Genomic DNA, 25,498 nt, shown 5'->3' with positions numbered 1-25,498 from the left:
TATGGTAGCTGTGAGGCTTCTGAGTTTGCATTTCTGGAAGTGCTAGGTGAAAATAGCTCCATCAAGGAAAAGTTCAGAAAATGTTGCCTCTGGAAAATACACCCCAAGTCAGGGAACATCACCCTATTTAGATATCTGGGGTGCACTGAGCATTGGGATTGTTTTACGGTGCATACCAGGGATGGGGAAAATGTGGTCTTCCAGATGTTGTTGGACTACAATTCCCATCACTCCTTACTACTGGCTATGCTTGCTAGGGCTGATTGAAGTTGAAGTCCAACAACATTTGGAGGGCTATATATTGCATACCCTGATGTATTGGGTGATTTGCCCATTGACACAAACTCCGTTCTGAAATCATGCATGATGGTCTCTCATTTGCCCAAAGGGCCAGTATGGCTATTCCAGAGATATTCATGTTGTTGCTATCCTATAAAAATTACCGGAAAGCAGTCTGGAAAGTAAAAGGAGCTCTTCAATGTCTGTTTAGCAGATTTGTTTGCCCAATGGTAAGATTACGTTATCTGGATATACGATATAATCTTATCTGGATAAGATTACATTATCTGGATGGTGTATGTGGGTGTCTGAGTGTGTACGTGTTTTTCAAAGGGTATTATCGCACAAGGGTATTATCAGCCAGGACAGCTAGACTGGTGGGGATGAGGGAGAGGACCTTTTCTGTGGTGGCCCCCACTCTGTGGAACTCCCTCCCTAGGGAACTCCACTGTGCCCCCTCTTTAATGAGCTTCCACTGTGCATTAAAAACGTGGTTGTTCAGCTAGGCATTTGGAGTGGGTTAGGGTATTTTAGAAAATGTTTTTATTGTAGAATTTTATTGTTTTAAACTGTTTTATTATATGTTTTACATCGGCCAGAGTGGCTGGGTGGCCAGCCAGATGAGCGATTAATAAATTTAATAAACAAACAAATAAACAAACAAACGAAACATATTGGCTAGGGCTTGTACACACATTGTCCATCAGTGTTTCACAGATATGGGTTAATAAACAGTAGTACTTACATCTGTTGGGTGAATGTTATGTTACTGTTAATTACCAAATATACACTGACGAATAATTCCTTTTAAAGGATAAATTAGTCCCAGAGACAGAATTATTAAACCAAGGGAGAACTTGATTATTTTACTAAGCTGCTAATACTGTTTCTTAATTCTGGAATATATGTGCCACAAAATGGACCCAGTGAACAAAACCAAGCAATAAAAAGTGTTGTAGGTGGGATGGGATTATACCATCTGGGAGAACGAACTGTTGGCCATCAAATCCGCTTTGGAGACCTGGCGTCATCTTCTGGGGGGGGGGCATAGCACCCAGTCGAAGTCAGAACTGATTATTGCAACCTGGAACATCTTCAGACAGCCCATGCCTTAAACCAGCGGCAGATTAGGTGGTCGCTTTTCCTCCCCTGTTCCACCTTAAGATTTGCAATGTGAAAGCCTCCGACAACCTACAAACAGATGCTCTTTCTCGTAAGCTGGTCCTCCAGACCTCCCTCCCCCTCTCTGATTCTCCCTCCCCCCCAGAGTCTGGCAGCAGCTGCGGTGCCTCGCTCTTGGGAGGGGCCCCTTCGCTCTGAACAGGCTCAGGATGCTTTTGTCCGCACAAAGGTGGAGGAATTGGGGCTAGCCTCTGCCCCCCCCCAGTCTTCCCCCTTCTCTCTGCGAGGTGGCCTGCTTTACCATTCCGGCCGGGTCTATGTGCCTTCTAGACCCCTCCACGAGAAGGTCCTCCATCAGTGCCATGACTCCCTCACCGCTGGGCATTTTGGCTTCGCCAAGACCCTGCACGGAGTGACGCAGGAGTTTTGGTGGCCTCGTGTGTGTCGGGACGTCAAGACCTATTTCGCTTCCTGCCCAACCTGCCAGCGGGCGAAAGACCCCTCATGCAAGTCCACAGGCTTGCTTCACCCCCTGCCTACCCCCTCAGGACCTTGGAAACTGCTCTCCCTTGACTTCATCACTGACTTGCCTTGCTAGGGATGGCGGAGAATTTCTCCCCGAAACTTCGGGGGGCCGAGCGCCAACGTGTTCGGCCCCCCGAACAAGTTTCGGGGAGAAATCCTCCGAACCCCCCAGCCCCCCGCACCCCCCCTTGGGACGGGACCTACCTTCGCCGAATGTCCCTCCCGGCGGCGGGTCCGGCCGGCGGTTTGGCGGGTGTTCGAGCGGGGCGGGAGCGGCAGCCGGTCTTTCGACCGGCTGCCGCCGCCATCATTGCAATAAAAGAAAAAGAAAAAACGCCCCCGATAGGCTACATGACGATTAACGTAGCCTATCACGGCTAGATTTGCAAAGTCAGCTGTGATAGGCTACGTCAATCGTCACGTAGCCTATCACGGGTGACTTAAAAAAAAAAAAAAAAAGCACGTACGGATAATGGCGGCCCCCATAGGGAGCTGCCATTCCCGTTCCTTATTTGGTCGCTGTAGTCTACGTAAAGATTTACGTAGACTATGGCGAAAATAAGGGCAACGCCATTATCCGTACGCGCTTTTTTTTTTTAAAGTCACCCGTGATAGGCTACATGACGATTGACGTAGCCTATCACGGCTGACTTTGCAAATCTAGCCGTGATAGGCTACGTTAATCGTCACGTAGCCTATCAGGGGGCGTGTTTGTTTTTTTTTAAACTTTCGCGTTCGCAGCCGGGCGAGGCGGGAAGCCTCCTCCCCAGCCTGAATTTCGGCTGGGGCGAGGCAGGAAGCCTCCCCCCCCCGGCCTGAACTTCGCGGGGGGAGCAGCGAAGCGCCTCCCCCCCACCGCGAACAAGCTTCGGCGAAAGGTAAGGGACTTTCGTCCACCCCTACTTGCTTCACATGGTAAGACCACTATTCTGGTGGTGGTGGATTTGTTTTCTAAGATGGCCCATTTCATCCCCTGCTCTGGGTTGCCCACAGCCAGGGAGACGGCGGAGCTTTTTTGGGCGCCTGTTTTCCGGCTCCACGGATGGCCCGAGGGTCTCATTTCGGATAGGGGGGCCCAGTTCACTGCCCATTTCTGGAGGGAGCTACTTGGGCTTCTACAGGTGATGCTCCATCTTTCCTCCGCCCACCATCCCCAGATGGACGGTCAGAGTGAGTGCACCAATGCGACTCTGGAGCAATATTTGTGCTGTTATGTCATTTACCAGCAAGATGACTGGTTTCCCTTGCTGCTTCTAGCAGAATTTGCTTATAACAATGCCTGCCATGCTTCCACCTCCCAAACTCCATTTTTTGCCAATTTTGGTTACCACTAGGGATGTACAAAAGTCACTTACCTTTTGACGAAATGTGATTTGAGGTGGGGGGGAGGCGCCCCGTCCCTCCCCCCGAAATTCTGGCGGGGGGGAGGTGCCCCATCCCTCCCCCCGAAATTCTGGCCGGGGGGGGAGGTGCCCCGTCCCTCCCGCCACGAAACCGCTGCCGTTTGCGCCCCTGCAGTCAGCCATGATAGGCTATGTAAATGTTTACGTAGCCTATCACGGCTGAGTAAAAAACAACAACAACCACGCGTAGATGCTACGCTATCTGCGTTCCCCTTATTTTCGCCGTAGTCTATGTAAATGTTTACGTAGACTAGATGTGCCAAAATAAGGAATGCAAATGGCGGCGCCCATGGGTTTTTTGTTTTACTCAGCCGTGATAGCCTACGTAAACATTTACGTAGCCTATCATGGTATTTTTTTAAAATCTAGCCATGATAGGCTACATAAATCTTTACGTAGCCTATCACTTTTCTTTTTTTTTTTTACTGGAAATGGCGGCGGCAGCAGCCGGTCGGAAAACCGGCCGCCGCCACCGCCGCCGCCAAACTGCTGCCGAACCACCGCGGGAGCCGCCGCCGCCAGAGAGATCTGCCCAAGGTTAATCCCATCCCGGGGAGGGGCAGACTGTTTCGCCACCGATTTTGGGGGGCCGAATGCGCTGGCATTCGGCCTCCCCAAGATTCGTGGCGAAATTCTCTGACATCCCTAGTTACCACCCCAGGGCTTTCCTGTCCACCCGAGCTCCCTCTTCGGTGCCTGTGGCCCATGAATTTTTAGAGGAGTTGCGAGCAGTACACCACCTCTTATGAGACTCCCTTGAGCAAGCCAAGGCAGCCTACAAGGCCTCTGCGGACCAGCGGCGCCAGCGGGGTCCATCTCTGCAACTGGGGGACTGGGTTTGGTTGTCCACCCATACCTCCCCTCTCACTCACCCACAAAAAAGCTTGCACCTCATCACATGGGGCCTTTCCAGATTACGGCCCAGGTTAACCCTGCTGCTTTTCGCCTGGCTCTCCCCCCCTCCATGAAGATCCATCCTGTTTTTCATCGGCCCTTGCTGTCCCCCTGGTTTCTGGTGACCCTCATTGCTCAACCGGCTCCCCACCGCCGCCAGTGCTGGTGGAGGGGGAGTTTGAAATCGCAGAGATACTGGACTCACACCTTTCTCGTGGCCGCCTGCAATATCTGGTGGACTGGAAGGGGCACAGCCAGATGAGCGCTCCTGGGAACCCGCTGAAAATGTGCATGCTCCGTTGCTGCTGAGGCGTTTCCACCAGCTGAACCCCCACAAACTTGGGACCCCAGGGGGAGAGCACGAGGGGGGGCCTCACGGGAACAGGGATGTTGTCCGGGTGGAAACTGAGCCCATAGAGCCCCAGAGCAGTTCTGATTCTGAGGAAGAGCAACAGCCCGTTGGAGAGGAGCTCGCTCATCTCTCACAGGCACAGCGGCAGGGAGAGATTCCTCCTGCCTGCAATCCTGAGAGAGATAGTGACCCTGGCAGTGAGAGAGCGGGGGAGGGGGTTTTGCTGGGAGCTCGGCGCAGATGCAGGGAGCGGCGCCAGATGGAGGGTGCCGAGAGGAGGCGCTCTGCCCGCTTGGTGCTAAAACAATGGTCACGTCCCGAGGACCCAAGGGTAAGAGGGAGGACCTCTCCATAGCCCATATGTTCAGAGTCTTCCCGCTCTTCTCCTTCAAACGGGGACCAACTGCCTTGCCTGGAGCTTAGGTTACTCTGCTAACTACCCCAGTGTAGTTCCTTGCTTAGTCGCTGATGATTAGCGTCTGAAAGAGTCATTAAGTTGTAAAAGGAATAAAGCCTTGGAAAGAATCCTTTTCGTCTGTGTCTTGAGTTGGCTATTGGAGAGGACTTTAAGAGGCAGCTAGGGCGCTCCTGACACTGGGCTGGAACTATATAGGGTTTTAAAGGTCAAAACCAACACCTTGAATTTGGCCTGGAAAACATCTGGTAACGAGTGCAACTCCTTCAGCAACGGAGTGATGTGATCTCGCCGGCGGCTGCCTTTAACCAGGCGAGCCGCCACGTTCTGTACCAGCTGCAGCTTCCAAACCATCTTCAAGGGTAACCCCACATAGAGCGCATTACAGTAGTCTAAACAAGAGGAGACCAGGGCATGTACTACCGATGGGAGCAGATGGTCGGGAAGGAAGGGGCGCAGCCGCTGTATCAGATGGAGTTGGTACAGTGTTGTCCGGCTCACAGTTGACACCTGAGCCTCCATGGACAGCTTGGATTCCAAAATGTCCCCCAGGCTGCGGACCTGGACTTTCAAGGGTAGCCGTACCCCATTCAACACCAGCTCAACATCCCCCAACCTCCTCTTGTCTCCCACCAAAAGTACCTCGGTCTTGTCAGGGTTCAGCTTCAGCTTATTCCTCCCCATCCAGCCACTCACCGTCTCCAGACATTTGGACAGGGATTCTATGGCCAACCTTGGTGAAGATTTGAACGAGAGGTAGAGCTGCATGCATCCGCATATTGATGACACCGCACCCCAAACCTCCTGATGATAGCCCCTAGTGGCTTCACATAGATGTTAAATAGCATTGGGGAGAGGATGGAACCCTGTAGCACCCCACAAGTGAGCGGCCATGGGTCCAAAACCTCCTCTTCCAGTGCTACCCTCTGGTACCTGCTAGAGAGGAAGGACCGGAACTACTGTAATACAGTGTCTCCAATGCCCAACCCCTCCAGGCGGTCCAGGAGGATACTGTGGTCAATGGTATCAAAAGTCACCCCTCCTGTTTCAGAGCTCGTAACCGCGGATTGAACCATGGTGCAGTCTGAGCCCTCTTCAGGGGGAGAGGGTGTTTCGGAGCCACCCGATCTAATGCCCCAGCGATTGCAGCATTCCAGCCACCCACCAGGGTCTCGACCGAGTGGCTGTTGGCGTGCTCCAGACAATCCCCAAGCGCGTTCAGGATTCCATTTGGATCCATAAGATGCCTGGGGTGGACCATTTTAATGGGTCCTCCACCCCTGCGGTTACCCAGAGGACTTATGTTATTGGACAGCATAAAATGCCAAATAAATAAATAAACAGACTGAACCATACGGAGCCAATCACGCTCACAAAGGCTGAATTGTCACCCCTTGAACTTGTTTTGTATATAGGTGAAAAGAGAAATTAAAAGAAACTGTTGTAGTTGAAACTACTTTCCTGAAGAACTGTTTGTAGGAAAGCGCAGAAAAATTACCTTTCAGACCATACGTTTAATATATATTAGTGTGTTTGTACAGGAAAAATGAGTTTTCTGTTCCAGCTTTATTTAATCCCATATTTTTGGTATGGTGCAGTTTTACAACGGTATGGTGCTTTTACAGTATGCCTCAGGTAAGTGTGCATAGGATTGCAGCCTTAATCTGTACAGATAAACTCAGAAATAGGGGATTAATTCAAAATATTAGTCTTCCAAACAACATTGAACCATATGGAATATGGTAAACTTTATCCAAATGTTGATACACCAGTGGGCAAATAATTAAAATAAATTAAAATGTTGTGCTTTTCCAAAAACTAGGTACTTCAAAACAAACTTTCAAGAAGACAGCGACCCATTTTTCTTCCATTTTCAGTAGACATAGCCATTTTCCAAAAGAGCAACAACATTCCTCCTGCAAAATAATTTGCATTTTTAAATTTAATTGAGCATTATAACCTGCCTTTCAATTCAATGAAATCTCAATGTGTCAAACAATATTTATAAACCAAAGGATATATACATTCAAGAAATATTGCAAAATAAATCAACAGTATTATCTGCTAAAGATAATAATGAAAGGACACCTCTAATGACCTGTGCATTTTCATACAAATTTATCCAAAAACTATTGGGGGGGGTGAAGGGAAGGGAAAGCAAATCACTCCCTTCCCCAAATTGGAGAACCTCCCTTCAACATGAACTGTTAAACCTATCCTTCTGAAACTTTGCTGATTTCTTACTTAGAGACACCTCTAGGCTATCTGTAATTTTCAGAATAATGGTCCACAAGGAGCATAGGGAGATAAGCATGTCCTCTTTTGGAGACCTCAAAATGCTGTGGCTATCATTCTGAAATTTGGCAGATATGATCTCCTCTGATGGGGCAATGAATCCTGAAATTTGTATCCAATTCTTGTAAGGAATAAAAATGATATTGGAAGTTCCCTTTAAAAGAAAATAAAAATATAAACGCTTCACCTATTTTTTCTGACATTGGGCAGGTGTAATCCCCTTCTAGGGGGCTACTATGCCTGAAATTATCATCCAGTTCTGGCCAAGAGAAAAACATTACAATTCCCCCCCCCCTAATTTCCTATGGTAGTCAAAAGGAAGCATAAAGACTCCTTTTTCCAAACCTTGACTCAGGTTTGATGTAGGGATGGCGGAGAATTTCTCCCCGAATCTCCGGGAGACCGAATGCCAACGCATTCGGCGCCCCAAAATTGTTGGTGAAATTCTCCGCCCCCCCAGGATGGGACTTACCTCCTACAAATGTCCCTCCTGGCGGCGGGTACCGGCAGCGTTTCGGCGGCATTTCGGCAGGGGCGGCGGCCGGTCTTCCGACCGGCCGCCGCTGCCACCATTACAAAATAAAGTAAAAAAAACCCCAACACCCGTGATAGGATAGCGCTGCCCTTATTTTCGCCGTAGTCTACGTAAATCTTTACGTAGACTACCCGGGACCAAATAAGGAACGCAAATGGCGGCGCCCATGGGTACACCCATGGGTACGCCCATTTGCGTACACGCTTTTTTTTTTTTTCAAAGTCACCCATGATAGGCTACGTAACGATTTACATAGCCTATCACGGCTGACTTTGGAAATCTAGCCGTGATAGGCTGCGTAAATCGTTACGTATTCTATCACGGGTGGGTTTTTTCCCCCCCACTTTGTATTTCGCGGCCGGGGAGACGGGGCGCTTCTCCCCGGCCTGAATTTCGGCCGGGCAAGGTGGGGCGCCTCCCCCCCCAGCCTGAACTTCGGGAGGAGAACCGAAGCGCCTCCCCCCCACCGCGAAGCAAGCTGCAGGACCAGGTAAGTGACTTTCGTACATCCCTAGTTTGATGCTGAGCTGAAGTGGACTGACTACAAACTGGCCCGAGCAGAAGCAGGATTTTTTCCACAATGCTGAATTGGGATCTGAGTTGAAGGGGGGGGGGTCAGTGCACACTTCTTATGTTATGTATGTATGTAATCTATACACGCAAGCACACCACACGTGCACGCACACACACACATACATACAGTCAGGGCCAGAAATATTGGAACAAGGATAACTGTTTTGGCAGTTGGCCTCCGTATACCACCACATTGAAGTTGAAAGCAAACACACCCAGATGGGAGCGAAGTCAGGACTTTCAGCTGTAATTCAAGGGGTTTGACAAAAGTGGGGCACTAACCATTCAGGAAGGACAGCCAGTGGCATACACACACACCCATCATTGGTGGCTCATAAGTAATGGAACAAACCAACATCATTGCAAACTTAAGGATCGCCTTTAATACCTGGATGAAAATCCTTTGCAGTCAATGACTGCCTGAAGTCTGGAACCCATGGACATGACCAAACGCTGAGTTTCCTCCCTCGAGATGCTTTGCCAGGCCTTGACTGCAGCTGCCTTCAGCTGCTGCTTGTTTGTGGGTCTTTCTGCCTTCAGTCTTGTCTTCAGTAAGTGAAAAGCATGCTCTATTGGGTGGAGATCAGGTGACTGACTTGGCCATTGAAGAACATCCCACTTCTTTGCCTTCAGAAACTCTGGGGTAGCTTTTGATGTATGTTTTGGGTCGTGATCCACCTGCAATATGAAGCGGCGTTCTATCAGTTTGGCAGCATTCGGCTGAATCTGAGCAGAAAGTATAGCCCTATACACTTCAGAATTCATCCTGCTGCTTTTATCAGCAGTCAATTTATTATCAGCAGTCAATTCTGCAGTCATCAATAAACACCAGTGACCCGGTTCCATTGGCAGCCATACGTGCCCATGCCATAACACTGCCTCCACCATGTTTGACAGATAATGTGGTATGCTTTGGATCATGAGCTGTTCCTTTCCTTCTCCATACTTTTCTCTTCCCATCATTCTGGTACAAGTTAATCTTGGTTTCATCAGTCCAAAGAATCTTATTCCAGAACCGGGCAGGCTTTTTTAGGTGTTTACTGGCAAAGGCTAATCTGGCCTTTCGGTTCTTGAGCGTTACCAGTGGTTTGAATCTTGTTGTGAAGCCTCTGTATTTACATTCATAAAGCTGTCTCTTGACTGTAGATGTTGACAATGACATGCCTACCTCCGCAAGAGCATTCTTGACCTGGCTAGATGTTGTGAAAGGGTTCATCTTCACCATGAGCAGAATTCTGCGGTCATCCACCTTAGTTGTCTTCCATGGTCTTCCAGGCCTTTTGCTGTTGCTGAGCTTGCCAGTTAATTCCTTCTTTTTCAGGATGTTCCAAACTGTTGTATTGGCCACTCCCACTGTTTTTGCTATCTCTCTGATGGGTTTATTTTGTTTCCTCTGCCTAATGATGGCCTCTTTCACTTGCATGGACACCTCTTTGGACCTCATGTTGGGAGTTCCAGTGAACAGCTACCAAATGCAAATGTAACACTCAGAACCACCTCCGGGCCTTTTATCTGCTTGCTTGGTCATGGGGTACCCAGGAAACAGGCCACCCCTGGCCATGCAGCTGCTTGTCAGCCATTCGTTCCATTACTTATGAGCCACCAACGATGGATATGTGTGCATGCCACTGGCTGTCCTTCCTGAATGGTTAGTGCCCCACTTTTGTCACACCCCTTGAATTACAGCTGGAAGTCCTGGCTTCCCTCCCACCTGGGTGTGTTTCCTTTCAACTTCAATGTGGTGGTGTACGGAGGCCAACTGCCAAAACAATTATCCTTCTTGTGTTCTCATTTCTCCTTTCCTGTTGCATTATGTGGTGGCCTCGTTGCTAATCAGACCAAAGTGGCACACCTACACGATTCTCACATTGCTTCATAGCACTCAAGGTAGCCTAATTACCCTGTCTTGGTTAATTAATTTCCCATTTTCTGCTCTGCCTTTCCCCTTATGGGTCGATATTTTTACTTATGAACCATCCGTGTACATTAGGGATGTTAGAGAATTCCGCCACGGATCCCAGGGAGGCTGAATTCCACTGAATTCGGCCCCCCGGAATCCGTGGCGGAACGGAGCAACCCGCCCCAGCACTCCACGAAAGCCCCGCGAAATGGAGCCGACCTGGTAGTGGCTGCGGTGGCAGCAGCTCCGGCAGCAGCGGCAGCTCCAGCCGCTGCTGGGCTGCAGCCACAAATGGCGGCCGCTATGCCGGCCGCCATATGCGTCCCTGGCAAGCTGTGATAGGCTACGTAAATATCTACATAGCCTTTCATGGCTCAGAGCAGGGACGCAAATGGCGTAGCAGCCGCCATTTGCATCCCCACTTTTGCCATGATAGGCTACGTAAATATTTATGTAGCCTATCACGGCTCACCGAAGGGATGCAAATGGCGGCTGCTACGCTGGCCACCATTTGTGTCTGCAGACCTGCCATGCAGATGCATCCAGCCGGCGGCTCTGCGGAGTCGCTGTGGAGTGGAGCCGGCCGGGATAGGATTTCAGGGGGAGGTACAGAGCGCCTCCCCCCCACCGCGAATGTCACCCTTCGAAAAGGTAAGTGACTTTCGTACATCCCTAGTTTGCATATATTGTCCATAGATAACCCTTTCCCACATGGCAAATCTAACCTACACATTTATATGGATTTTATACCTATAAGCCACAGGGCAGCATCCAATGCTGCCTGTCTGCAAGTGGGGCCCCCTGCTGCTTCCATTCTGCGAGCGGCCAGCCCCGCCAATTCCGTTGCGCAAGCAGCGCCCACAGCTCGCACAACAGAGATTGAGCACTTCCAAGGGCAAGCTCAGAATCAAGCGGAAACGCTTGATTCTGGAAAGGGGCTGTTGGTGGCGCTCCTTTAGGTGAGCTCTGCTGACCTGACCTGCTCCAGAAACAAGTGTTCCGGCTCATTTTGGGTTGGTCCTGGAAGCATCAAATCTCTATTGCACAAGCGGTGGGGGCTGCTTGTGCAATGGAATCTGCGGGGCTGGCTGCTTGTGGGTGGCAACCATTGGATACTGCGTATGGTTTCTTCCAAAAATCCTGGAATCGTAGTTTGGTCATGTTCTCTACTGAAGGTCCTTAGCTCACCCCCGAACTAAAGTTCCAAGATTTTCCGGGGAAGAGACATGAATGTTAACTTGTAAACTCACAGTACTATGTGTGGTACCTCAAAAAACTGAGTCCGCTGCCAGAGAATGCTGTGAAAAGCTGGAAATTTAGGACTCAAAAGTTGTGCAAAGAAGCACAGTACACCCCATCTTTCACTTACACCCCATCTTTCACTTTTATAAAGAAAGAGAATTACAGTCTCTGTTTGGCTAAATATATGTTTCTCTCTAAATACAGATCGGTTTCTTTACACGTTTCTTATTCTGTGTCATTGCCTTTGTTGTCTGTTTTGTTGTTATGAATACACTGAAGTTTATATGGTAAACACTGATTTTCTATACAATAATTTATCATGTACAGGGCAATTACACACTCAATGATTTATACTAACAAGCTTATACTGATACTTTTATGCTGTCATTTGGCTCCAAAAGGAATCCTTAAAGAGGCACACAAAAGCAAACTAGAACAATAAAAATCGGCAAGCAAACCCCCTAAACATATGTAGTCATATATCAGTTAGATATCATGTATTAAGACTAGAGCAGCAAAGAGAAAAACAGCATCCCCAGCCAGCATGGCCTTAGCCTCCTAAGGGAGGGAGTTCCAGAGCTTAGGTGACACCACTGAAAATTCCCTGTCCCCTGTCCCCATGGAGCAGATGAGTCACGTGGGGCGCTGTGGGCAGGGGGCAGGGGAGGAGTGGAGAACCGTTTCACCAATAGTTTCCATTCTACTGGCAGACAGCCAGGACGGGATACAACCCATAGTGATCGTTTTCAGATACTGGTAGACTGCATTCTTTCCATGCTACTCAAGAGCAGCTTGGTGGAATTATTTTCACATCACTACAGGTGCTTGCTTGGTCATAAGCAGCAGGATAAAACTTTCAACGGTATGCATAGTTTCTTTTTGAGTTACATGGGGCATGCGCCAATCTTATCAGTGAGCTCTAGCAGAGCATTCTGCATGGACCAGGCTATTATCTGTCCATGCCCAGCAATTGAAGATAAAGGATATAATGCAGGATATGCTAATAGTGCATGAAACATTGGAAGAGTGCATGTCTTCTTAGGCCCAAGGCAGGCGGATATTTAATCTGCAGACAGGGAACTATCCCATGACTGCCAGGCACAAGATGAGAATTGTGATTTCTTCAAACACGAACATTAGGAATGTCCTCCTTCACCGTCTGGTACAGCTGCAGTCCCTACAGCATGCCATTGCATTCCCTCTTCTTGCTTTGCTCTGGCCGTACCTTTCAGAAAGTCTGCTATATAGGCATTACACATTACCCAGAGATATATGACATGCCTCCATCTATCTGAAAAGCATTTTTATGCATGAGTCCACATTTGGTGTATATTTGCTCCGATGAAAAAGTACTCAGCTGTTGTAAGGGCTAACTTGAGCTTGGTGTGAGGTGCCAATGGGAGGTGTGGGCCCCACAATCTGAAACATGACCACAGTGGGTGCAAAGGGTTAAAGAAAAGCCCCCTCTCTGCCACACCCGCAATGTACGCTTGAGAAATACTTTAACATTAGCATGATTGGTGTAACGTAGACTTCGGGCCTGAGCCTAGTTTATTTTTCTTTTTTTAAAGCAACCAATGAATGTTTAAAATGTAATTGAAACTGAAATGGACAAAGAACCGTAGGTGCTTTAAAAGATGTTTTAAAGGTGGACAGTCTGAAGCCTGGTGAGCAGAGGGTGGCAGTGGGAATAACTAAGAACTGAGCCACTGTTCAGTTTGCATATACAGCTATATTGCATAGTGTGGAGGTGGCTGGAAGACACTGGGGTCATCCCTCAGAACGGTCCCAGACAACTGTTGAATTAATGTTGCATCTGTAAATGGATATAATGCAGTAAATATGGATGATGTGCTCGTTCAAAGCTCCTACCCATTTTCTCATTTGCCTTGTGAAGAGCCTCAACAGCAAACAGCACTTTATTCTGCACAGGTGTGAAGTCTGCAATGGCAGGTCCTTTGTCTCCTTCCAGAAGCATTCGAGGTGGTAATCCAGTCAGGAAATAGTTTATAGCGATCTGGTCCGTAGGAAAACGTGTTGCTGCAGTGAAATCAACTGCAGCACTCCAGGCCTCTCCAAAGCTGCTTTCAGCACCACTGAGGTACGGTAGTCTGAAATGTGGGAGGGGGGAAAAAGTGAGATCATACCTCAATTCATCTAGTATTCATTCCGCTACCAACAGGATCAATGGTTTCTGACTTGATGTAAGTGAGTACAAGTTCACAGAGATGTTTCATTGCACCTGACTGCTACCTGCGTCGCTCCCTGACAACGCATTGTACTCTACTGTAGAAATGGCTGGTATGTGTGATTGGTTGAGGGCAACATCTCATAAGCTAATTCTGACTTACAAATGCCCATGATAGGGTACCTGCAAAAAAGCCTTTGGTACCTTATGACGAGATGACACCAATCAATTTGGGATAAACAGGGCCACATTTATTGATAGATTACAATCTGCGAAGAAAGCACCGGTGGGCACACCACAACAAGACCAACATGACAGGTGTAGAGTGAGGCATTCGTTGTCTGTGGCGAGGCATCCGCCCTCACCCACCAATCGGACATACCCAGTTCTGGGCTGGGAGACCTTCCCCTGTCACCCCCCCTCGAGCCACAGAACCCGAGTGGGTGAGGAGGGTTGGCCTCAAAGGTAAGCCGTATCTCCCAACTGGGGCCACAAAACCCTGAGCCGGAAGCCTCGGGCCTTTCCAGTCACCTGAAACGGTGCCTACAAATGCTCACCTGGCCACTCCCCCAGTGGAGAGCCTGCCCTGAACCGCCGGTGCAGCTATGTGACCAGAAGTTCATATCGTTGAGTGCTAGCTTAATGTATGAAGCTCAGTGTTGGAACTGCAGTGCGAAGTAGGCAAAACCCCCAAAGCCTGACCAATGCAGCTAGGAGCCAAAATTCCTACCCGGCCCCCAAAATAGGACGACCAGTAAACAACCCGGAATAGCCGGAATGAGGAGGCTGCGGGGCAGCGCGGCCTAAATAGTGGCTGGCTAGACCCGCCCCTTGGAGACCCCAGGGGCGGAGGCCAATGGCCTTCGCCCTTGTCCCGTCCTCCCCCCACCACCCGCAACAGCCCCCCCCATGGCTAGGCAAGCCGGGCGCAGGGTGAGGGCACTACTGTAGAAATGGCTGGTATGTGTGATTAGTTGAGGGCAACTTCTCATAAGCTAATTCTGTCTTACAAATGCCCATGATAGGGTACCTGCAAAAAAGCCTTTGGTACCTTAGGTAGTTTTATCTTACCGGTTTCGAAACTTGGGAAGTGCAAAAGTATTGGAGAGGACATGAGCTTTCCACATGTAGTTCAATGCTTCATCTTGCGAGAAGAAAAGAGTTGTGGGTGTTTCAGGGTTCCGTGCAGTGGATAAGAGATACTGAAAAAGGGAAAATGCCTGTGTGTGTTAGAATGTTCAATTTGACTGATTAGGTAGGGTATAGATATAGGTGACTTTGCTTTCCTCAGCCTGTCTTGGAAATGAACTGTGTTGTTGTTATTGTTGTTGTTGTTGTTGTTGTTGTTTTAAAATTTGGAAATAACTTGGGAAATGAATCCCTCCCTCCCCTGCTCTCTGCCAGCCCTCCCTGATCATATATACTTGTGGTCATACTACTTCCATGGAATTTCTTCTGGCTGACATCCTTTACAATGCAATCCTGTACGTGTCTATTCAGAAGTAAGCGGCATTGACTTCAGTGGGATTTATTCCAAGAAGTGTGGAAACAAGGAAACCATAACTGGTTTTCTTTCTTTCTTTTAACATTAGTGAACATTTCATTTGTCTACTTGGATTTGTGGTTCAGGTGAGAAAGAGCCAATTGCAATAGAATAATACCTGTCTGATATCCATCTAGTAAGCAGGAAAAAAACCGACAGTACCTTGAAGAAGTCTCTCCAGCTAGACATGACTTTTGGTGCCTGGGTATTACATTCAGTAACAGTGTGACAGAAGTCAGCGCTTTGCTCATCTGGTGGTAATATTTCTATCTCATATGGCAGCTCTCCAAAGACTCCACTATCCAGTGCTCCCAGAAAGGGGATGATGGCTAGGTAGTAATTCATACCTGGAGTAGTGAACAGTAGTAAAACAAATTTAGCTGAAATAATGTCTGGGAAACTGAAGCACATTCAAAAGATCTTAATTAAAATGATGTTTATATACAGTCTGATTCTCTGCCTGTTTAGACAGAACTAAGTCCCAATTTGTTCAGTTGTCTTACACCCAAATATGTGGCTATGGGACTATATCTGTAGAATTTCAGTGGCACGAGGACTGATTCACACACACAGGATTTCTATGGATAATAAAAAGTAAAAGAACAGAAGCGATAAAATTTCATGCAACTTGTTAAAAGATGGAGAAAAATGTTAAGTAGTGTCAGGGTAACAAAATCGTATCTGCCAAGCTTTAAAATGTTGAAAAGTTCTTAGAATTTAGTTAGAGTCACTAATGTACAAGCATGAGTTGTTGTTGTTGTTGGTTCTTTTGAGAAATAATGATGCACTTCCCATTCTTCACTTACAGATGATACCTGTGTGTTCATGTTGCATTTCCACTGGAGGGTATTTAGTATCCATATTGTAATTCAGTGTGAATGAGATGCGATTCTAATCCCCTCAGTTGTGGCACCGTTGCTACGGCGATCCTGTGTGTGTGGGTGCATGTATGTAAAATGCGGTTGTGTGATCATCAGAAACACCTATTGTACAGTTTCCATGACATCAGTCATGACAAGGCATAATGTTTTTAACCAGTCATGCTGGACGATGTTTGGTAATCTTTTAAACACTTTATTTTCCGCCCTTTAAATGCTTTTCTCCCAGGCTAAGCCATGTCACACTGCCTTCTATGCTCTCTCCATTCCAATTTCCTTCTTTCCCCTCTCTTCTTTTCCCCACATGCGGGTCATTCTGGAAGATGTTCTGTAGAACAGGATAACAGAAGAACTCAGCAGCTGGCAACAGTGCTCCTGCAAGTTTGCTCCATCTGTGAATATCTATAAAGCTACACAGAATTTTAGCCAATGGACTGGCTACACAGAATAAGCTTACAGAAGGATCTAGAAGTAGATGCAGTGGTGCTGCAAGGATATGTGGTCATGGAGATCCCATGGCTCAGAGGCGTTGTGGCAGCAGTACCAGGAGGTTGCTCTGCTAGGTTTCCATTTTGCCCATTTGCCCATTTTGCCCCCAGGCACCCCAGAGCTGTGAAAGCTAGTGTTCCCTGTGGCTACCACCTGAAATCTAAAGAAGGACTGCTGAAAACTTTTGTGGTTTGGTAGTGGTGGACAAACACTCATTCCTAGTATGCTAGCACTCAGCAAATCCTCCCCAACCTCTTACTCAGGTGGAAAACCCACATACAAATAAGAATGTTGTGGCTTGGTGCAATTGCTATTAAATGTGTGCTATGATGAGAGCTTCCTCAGTTAAGTCAGGTAATAGTAAATTGACTTGGCATTATCGAAGTCCTATTGGATGGCAAATTCTGAATTACTCTGGAGACTAAGCGGCATTTCATGAACATGATGAACATATACTTACAAGCCCACCAGCTCTGCACGGATATGCACAAATTGTCTCCATCTTTACGGCCACATGTTGTGGCATTACTGGGATCTGCTAGTCTGCCTGGAAGGAAATCCAATAGGGTATTACATATCATTGTATTCGTCTACATGACCAAGCATTTTTACATTTGACACAGGATTTTGCTAAGAGAAGAACTGCTGTTTGTTTATGATGTTTTGATCTTGACAATTGCTGAATAGAATGGCAGATGTATTTCATAATTAATTGATTTTACTTTTGTTTGGAAGGAGAACAAGACCTATCAATTGCCCTTGGCTGTGCTCGTAAGAGAGGGGCTGCTATAATTCTTTTCATCCATCTTGACATAAGGAGGCTGCAGTCCAAGGAATATGACTGGCTTCTGTTTGGAAAAGAAACAAGATCTACCTATTGACCTCAGCCGCATGTTTCTAGAATGGCTTATCCTGTTGCAAATGGTCAAATAAGGTGGATAAATGCTATACATATTATAGGGTTGTATCCAAATTGCATCTCCCACTGAGTGCAGCGTCCATCAGCAGAATGGATTTCTATCCCCTTTGCAGTGGACCAAAATCTTCTCCAGAGGGTAAGGGGATCCTGTAGACCAGATTTGATAGGTCATGGGAGACCTTCAAGGGGCAGGAGAGGCAGGGAGAGTTCCACTGCGTGACTAGACATTTGCTTGCACAACACTGGATTTAACCTATTGGAATAAAAATTATGTTTAAACAAAAAATTAACAATCCAATTACATCACAGCTCCATTTACTTTGAACTGATATGGTAAATGATTTATATGTAGTGCAAGCCTATCCATGTTTATCCGAAAGTAAGTCCTACTCTGTTACGTTGGGCTTACTCCCATGGAAATACACATAGGATTACAGCCTAACAGCACAAGCCTATACATGTTTACTCAGATGTAAGCCCCATTCAGCTCAGAGTCAGTATAGGATTGCAGCCTGCATCATGAGTTAGAGAAAGAGAGGGACTTGGGATTCTGGGTGTATCTGCCTGCCAAGGCCAGACCAGCAGGCGGACAGGGAGTTGGGTGACTCCCCCCGGCTCTGCGCTGGGAACACTGACAGAGATAAGCTCACACAGGTTCTGACATTGTAGTAGCTGAACAGGCCAAACTCTTCCAGGCTGCTTCGAATCAAATCCTGGCTATAACTTACAAGGCCCACTGGTGTGCTGAAGCCGGGCCCTGGCACCCTGCTCTGAGGCGTCCGAGTTTGTGTTTCTGCAAGCACTGGGTGAGACCTGCTGGAGAAGTTGGGAAAGCGTTGCCTCTCAGAAACATACCCCATGCTGCGCAAGACCATCCCATTTAGACAGTTAGGGCTCATTGAGCATTGGGGGTCTTTTACAATGTATCAAGCCATTTGCCCATTGACACATATTCCACACCAAAACCATGCATTTCATTTCCCCAAAGGGCCGCTATGACTATTCCAAAACAGAACACTATGAGAGGTGTCCGTGTTGTCGCTATCTTATACAGCAGGGATGAGCATTCTGTGGTCCTCCAGATGTTTTGGCCTACAACTCTCATAAGCTCCAGCCAGCATAGGGCGTCTCTACATGAGCGATTTATTGCACGCTCATGACTAGTCACTCACAGAGGTTTCTGTGTTCTTTATATGATGTTGTCAACCTCCAGGATGCCGTCCGCACATTTTGCCCTTTATCCGGCTTTCAAGAAGATCAGAGATACACCAGTAATAAAAGTTAATGGCTCCATATCGGCAGTGTGTAATGCCGGTGTAGTGCTATGAACTTGCTGAGGAAAGACTTTCCTCGATTCAAACCATGTGTCTGCCATGTAAATGCTTGAGCACATTTTTTGATCACAGGCTGATCAGACGGAAAAGAGGGTAAAATGCCTCCCTGCAATGAAGGGAGACAGATCTGACTCCTCACCCCACCAAGCTCACAATCAACATCCTCTGTTGATTCAGAACACCCCATTACGTTCATTGGGGCTTATTCCCAAGTAAGTGTGTCTAGGATTGCAGACCTACAGCACAATCTTATGTGTACGTAGAAGTAAGTCGTCTCTTTCCTGGGGGCTGAAGGAAACAGTACAGCACAAGTTAACCGATGAAAACCAGACTCCTTCCACCACCCCCACCCTGCTCCTTTACACACATGCCAGGGAAGGAGGGAGGCACTCCCTCAGTTCGAACCATGTGTCTGCCATGTAAAGGAGTCCATCATAACCCCACAAAGAAAAGAGCGGGGGTGGGGTGGGGTTGCTTAATGTAGAGACACTCAGTTTCAGCACCGATTTTTGCCAATTTATTCTTTAAAACTCCATTTTGTCTCTCTACAGCCCCTGCTGATTGTGGATGGGAGGGGCAATGGAAATTCTGTTGAATACCTAATGCCTTGCAAATATCTTTAATTATTTGTCCAGTAAAATGGGATGGCCTATTGCTGTTTATAGATAGGGATATCCTGAATCTTGGGATAACGGGCCTCTCCAGCTGTTTGTAACCATTATTGTGGTTTTTTTCATGATGAGGAAAGTCTAGTATTTTCTCTCTATCCCGCAATATCTCACCATAGAAGCCTCGTGAAAATGCGCAATTCCACTATACCGCAACACCATCAAGTGGCTGTATAATGGAACATATAGAATTTGCCGAGAAAGAGAATACCCCCAAAACAACCTGTGTCAGCCTGTGTAAAGGAGCACATCTTAATTGTGCAAAGAATCCAGAAGCAGAAGCCCTGGTAAGGGTGCTGGATTTTACCTCATCCAGAGATGGTTTAAGAGCTGCAGGAGTGGAATTTAGGGCAAGCACAGCCTACCTAGTTATTTTAAAGGGTGAGCCCAATTTATGTAGTTATTATTATCTTGGGGTCTCTCAAATCCATATGGAGGGAGGAGCATACCTCAAATAAATTTGTGAGTGTTCTTAATTACTGTTTCTAGAATATCATAGAACTGTGAGTCAGGAACACCATTTCTCATAGTGCTGCCCTGCTGGATTCTTCCCATTTCCCAGCGGTCTTGCCTTTTGCGGTAGGAGGGTTTGAGAAGCAAATGGAAGTTCAAGGTCCTGGATGGAAGAAACCTTTGACTCGGGGAAGTTTGTTTTGGATATTCTAGTTAGAACTTTTAAAGCTGGCATCGAAGGTTGCTTGAAATGTGAAGGTAGGCTTGCTATTTTTTGTGAAGTCCAAACCTAGGTGAGCGGAAGACCAAGAGACAAGAGACAATGTCAGCCTGTTCCAGAGATTTATGCTGAGTGGGAATTTGTAAACAATAAATAAATCTGTAGCTCTGGACACTCTTAGTTAAATTTTAAATGCCAGGATTCTTTAAATTACAATAATTTACTGTTAAAATACATGTTTCATGACATTTTTTAATTTAATTAAATGTATTTAGGGTGCAGTGCTATGCAGTTTTAGACAGAAAAAAGTCCTACAACCCTCAGTATTCCCTAGGAATGCTGGGAATTGTAGGACTTTTTTCTATCTAAACCTGCATAGGATTGCACCCTTAATTCCTTAAAATGAAGATTATTTATTTATTTATTTATTTATTATTAAATTTATTAATCGCCCATCTGGCTGGTCACCCAGCCACTCTGGGCAATGTACAACATACAATAAAAACAGTTTAAAACAATAAAAATCTACAATAAAAACATTTTCTAAAATACCCTAACCCACCCCAAATGCCTCCCTGAACAACAACGTTTTTAATGCATGACGGAAGCTCATTAAAGAGGGGGCATGGCGGAGTTCCCTAGGGAGGGAATTCCACAGAGTGGGAGCCACCACAGAAAAGGCCCTCTCCCTCGTCCCCACCAGTCTAGCTGTCCTGGCTGATGGGACAGAGAGAAGGCCATCCGAGGCTGATCTTGTTAAGCGGCCTGTCTGGTGCTGCTGGAGGCGCTCCTTAAGATAGGCTGGGCCGGAACCATATAGGGTTTTAAATGTCAAAACCAACATCTTGAATTTGGCCCGGAAAACAACTGGTAACCAGTGCAACTCCTTCAGCAACGGAGTGATGTGATCTCGCCGGCAGCTGCCTTTAATCAGGCGAGCCGCTGCGTTCTGTACCAGCTGCAGTTTCCGAACCGTCTTCAAGGGTAACCCCACGTAGAGCGCATTACAGTAGTCTAAACAAGAGGAGACCAGGGCATGTACTACCGATGGGAGCAGATGGTCGGGAAGGAAGGGGCGCAGCCGCCGTATCAGATGGAGTTGATACAGCGCTGTCCGGCTCACAGCTGACACCTGAGCCTCCATGGACAGCTGGGAGTCCAAAATGACCCCCAGGCTGCAGACGTGGTATTTCGAGGGTAGCCATACCCCATTCAACACCAGGTCAACATCCCCCAGCCTCCTCTTGTCTCCCACCAAAAGTACCTTGGTCTTGTCAGGGTTCAGCTTCAGCTTATTCCTCCCCATCCAGCCACTCATCGTCTCCAGACATTTGGACAGGGATTCTACGGCCAACCTTGGTGAAGATTTAAACGAGAGGTAGAGCTGCGTGTCATCCGCATATTGATGACACTGCACCCCCAACCTCCTGATGATAGCCCCCAGTGGCTTCACATAGATGTTAAATAGCATCTATAAGGTCACCTAGTAAGTTTCATGGCTGATCAGAGATTTGAACTTGGGTTTTCTGGTCTAATCGCTTTTCTGTAAGGCTGTTAATCCTCTGCGTCTGTTTTCAGTATCATCAGTTTCAGATCTGAGACTAAATGGGGAGAGTTTCCTGCTTTTCTGCTACATAACTTCTATGGCACTGTGGTAAAGTGGAATAGCGCAAATATACAAGTGGAAGCAGCTACATCAATGGTGTAAGTGGTGCGGCAGAATTGGATATGCCCAAAGAAAACTTTCTTTTATTTAAAAAAAAAAATTTTTTTACAGATTCCCCAGCAGATGACACAGAACAGTGCATTAAATCATTTTTTCCCCACGTATCAGCTAACAAAACCTTCCAGTCTCTGAGTGCTTCCAGACGGAGGGCTCCTAGCACTTACAATCCAAAAGTGCAAATTGTGCAACTTTTGTGCAACAATTCCATCTTTTTTTCCTTAATGGTTTTTTATTGCAGGAAGGAAAGAGACAGAAGAAGTGGCAGGAAAACATAGGAGCGCTACAAGTGAAAGATGTCATCATCTGGATGCCCTGTAAGATTCTGTGAATTAAACAGGGTGATGGCACTGTAAAAGCCTTGTCTGGAAGCATGCTATGGCAATAGTTGCTGGGCAGAATTCAGTCCTGACAAGCAGCCTGAAATCTGTCTAGAAACTATTGAAAGAGGATAGAAAAACTTGTTCCAATTGGCAGATTAATGTATCAAATTTACGAAGAGAAAAAGAATGCAAATAATGAATTCTGAAATATGAATAAGGGAAAAATGCAAATTAAATAATCCAAAATTAAATAAACATGAAAGAAACCAATACAGAAGAAAATTATGAAAGTTTTTAAAATGTAAAACGAATGAAAAAATAATGAAGATTTTACAAATGCACATTCCTAGTTTTCCCACATCGAAATAATGCATAATTCCTCATTTCGAGAACAGGAAGATATTATTGTTAATATTCCTGCTGTCTCATAAAAAGAAGTAAAGAGCAGTTTGGAAAGTGAAGGGAGCTTTTCAAGTTCTGTCTAGCAGATCTGCTTGCCCAGTGCTGAGACTGAATTCTGTGTATGTGTGTGTCTGCATTACTAGACAAGAGATGTAAACTGGCTATAGATTATACATACACTGTCCTGCAGTATTTTATAGTGCAGGTATTACTGGCATGTATTACTGAGACCTGGGTGGGGGAACTGGGAGGGGTCACTCTCTCCCAGTTGTGCCCTCCTGGGTACTCGGTGCAGCACCAACACCGACTTGAGGGTCAGGGAGGGGGGGTTGCCGTGGTCTATAGGAATTCAATCTCCCTCTCCAGGCTTCCTGCTCATTCGAGTGCAGATCTTGAGTGTTTGTACCTTGTGTTGGATACCCAGGTCAGATTAGGGATTCTGTTGGTATACCGCCCACCCCGCTGCCCATCAGACTCCCTGCCTGAGCTGAAGGAGGTGGTCTCGGACTTGGTGTTGAGGACCCCCAGGATGATGGTCTTGGGGGATCTCAACTTCCATGCCGAGGCCGCTGTATCCGGGGCAGCTCAGGACTTCATGGCCACCATGACAACCATGGGGCTGTCCCAACATGTCATCGGCCCAACGCATATAAAAGGACACACGCTTGATCTGGTTTTCTCGACCGGGCAGGAGGATGGTGATCTGAAAGTAGAGGACTTAACATCTGTCCCTTTGTCATGGTCAGATCACTTCCTGCTGAGGTTTAGATTCCTGGCGGCCTTTCCCCTCTGCAAGGGTGGGGAACCTATTAAAATGGTCCGCCCCCAGAGATTAATGGATTCCGATGGATTCCAGAGGGCTTTGGGGGATTTTCCTGCTGGTATGGCTGGTGCTCCTGTCGAAGCCCAGGTCGCTCTGTGGAATGCAGAGATGACTCGGGCGGTTGACACGATCGCGCCCAAGCGCCCTCTCCCTCTGAGCAGAGCCCAGCCAGCTCCTTGGTATACACCTGAGCTGAGGGCAATGAAGCAAGAGGGGAGACAGCTAGAACGCAGGTGGAGGAAAACTGGTGCTGAGTCTGACCGAACACAGGTAAGAGCCCACTATCGAGCCTACTCTGTGGCGGTGAGGGTGGCAAAGAGGCAGTTCTTTTCCACCAGCATTGCATCTCCTCAGTGTTGTCCAGTGGAGCTTTTCCAAGTGGTTCGCGGCCTGTTACATTCTGGGCCAGGGAGAGAGATGGTGGAACCCTCGGTAGCATGCTGTGACAAGTTTGCACGGCACTTTGAGGATAAAGTCGCTCAGATTCGTCATGAATTGGACACCACCATTAATGCAGTTCCATTGGTAGAGGCGTTCAGAGCACCGTCTGGTCCAGTTTTATTGGATGAGTTTCAGTTACTGAGGCCTGAGGATGCGGACAAGGTGCTTGGCCAAGTCTGATCGACCACTTGTGTGCTTGACCCTTGCCCTTCATGGCTTATTAAATCAAACAAGGAAGGGATGTCCGGCTGGGTCCAGGTGGTTGTAAATTCCTGCTTGAGAGAGGGAGTGGTGCCTGCCGCTTTAAAAGAGGCAGTAATTAGACCACTCCTGAAAAAGCCTAACCTGGACCCAGAGGATGTTAACAATTATAGGCCAGTGGCCAACATCCCCTTCCTGGGCAAGGTGCTTGAGCGGGTGGTTGTAGGACAGCTCCAGGCACTGTTGAATGAAACGGATTATCTAGATCCATTTCAATCGGGCTTCAGGCCTGGTTTTGGAATGGAAACTGCCTTGGTCGCCCTGTGGGATGACCTCTGCCGGGAGAGGGACAGGGGGAGTGCGACCCTGTTGATTCTCCTGGACCTCTCAGCAGCTTTCGATACCATCGACCATGGTATCCTTCTGGATAGGTTGTCTGGGTTAGGAGTTGGAGGCACTGCACTACAGTGGTTCCGCTCCTACTTGGATGGCTGATTCCAGAAGGTGGTGCTGGGGGATTATTGCTCTGTGCCATGGCAATTATGCCATGGGGTTCCACAGGGCTCTATGTTATCCCCCATGCTGTTTAACATCTACATGAAACCACTGGGGGAGGTTATCCGGAGTTGTGGGCTGAGGTGCCATCAATATGCAGATGACTCCCAGCTCTACCTCTCTCTCTCATCAAACCCAGGTGAGGCAGTGGCTGTTCTGAATCAGTGCCTGGGCACGGTAATGGACTGGATGAGGGCCAATAAACTGAAACTCAATCCAGACAAGACGGAGGTACTGTTAGTGGGTGGTTCGTCTGCCCGGCTAGGTGATATTCAACCTGTTCTGGAGGGGGTTGCACTCCCCCTAAAGGATCAGTTTCGTAGTTTGGGGGTGCTCTTGGATCCAGAACTGTCACTTGAGGCACAGGTGAACTCAGTGGCACGGAGCACTTTTTATCAGCTTAGGCTGGTATACCAACTACGCCCTTATCTGGACAGAGATAGCCTAGCTACAGTTATCCATGCTCTGATAACTTCTCGTCTGGATTACTGCAATGCATTATACGTGGGGCTGCCTTTGAAAACGGTCCAGAAACTTCAGCTGGTCCAAAATAGGGCAGCAAGATTGTTAACAGGGACTGGCCTGCGAGCTCATATTACGCCAGTACTTTTCCAGCTGCACTGGCTGCCAGTCCATTTCCGGGCCCGATTCAAAGTGCTGGTGTTAACATTCAAAGCCCTTAACGGCTTGGGGCCAGGTTACCTGAAGGACCGTCTCCTCCCATACGTGCCTGCCCAGACCTTAAGATCATCATCAGCGGCCCTTCTCTGTGAGCCCCTGCCAAAGGAAGTGAGGCAGGTGGC

At 47.5% G+C, this 25,498-nt stretch overlaps 1 protein-coding gene across 1 annotated transcript in view; it reads right to left on the bottom strand.

The window, feature by feature from the left end:
* Positions 1-6,817: 6,817 nt before the first annotated feature.
* The window catches only part of LOC146359515 (protein LEG1 homolog), a 30,080-nt gene continuing 11,399 nt past the window's right edge, over positions 6,818-25,498 (bottom strand). Inside the window, exons 3-7 of the mRNA XM_084816143.1 lie at positions 17,094-17,180; positions 15,429-15,613; positions 14,795-14,925; positions 13,408-13,646; positions 6,818-6,906 (exon numbers count right to left, since the gene is read on the bottom strand). Of these exons, the coding sequence (XP_084672269.1) occupies positions 6,818-6,906; positions 13,408-13,646; positions 14,795-14,925; positions 15,429-15,613; positions 17,094-17,180 (731 nt within the window). The remainder of the gene's footprint in view (positions 6,907-13,407; positions 13,647-14,794; positions 14,926-15,428; positions 15,614-17,093; positions 17,181-25,498) is intronic.

This window comes from Heloderma suspectum, chromosome 1 (assembly GCF_057233095.1).
Source record: "Heloderma suspectum isolate Gila_16-S chromosome 1, 16-S_ref, whole genome shotgun sequence".
NCBI classification, from domain to species: domain Eukaryota; kingdom Metazoa; phylum Chordata; class Lepidosauria; order Squamata; family Helodermatidae; genus Heloderma; species Heloderma suspectum.
The sequence above is the reverse complement of the archived record's forward strand: the minus strand, read 5'-3'. Positions and strand labels throughout refer to the sequence as shown.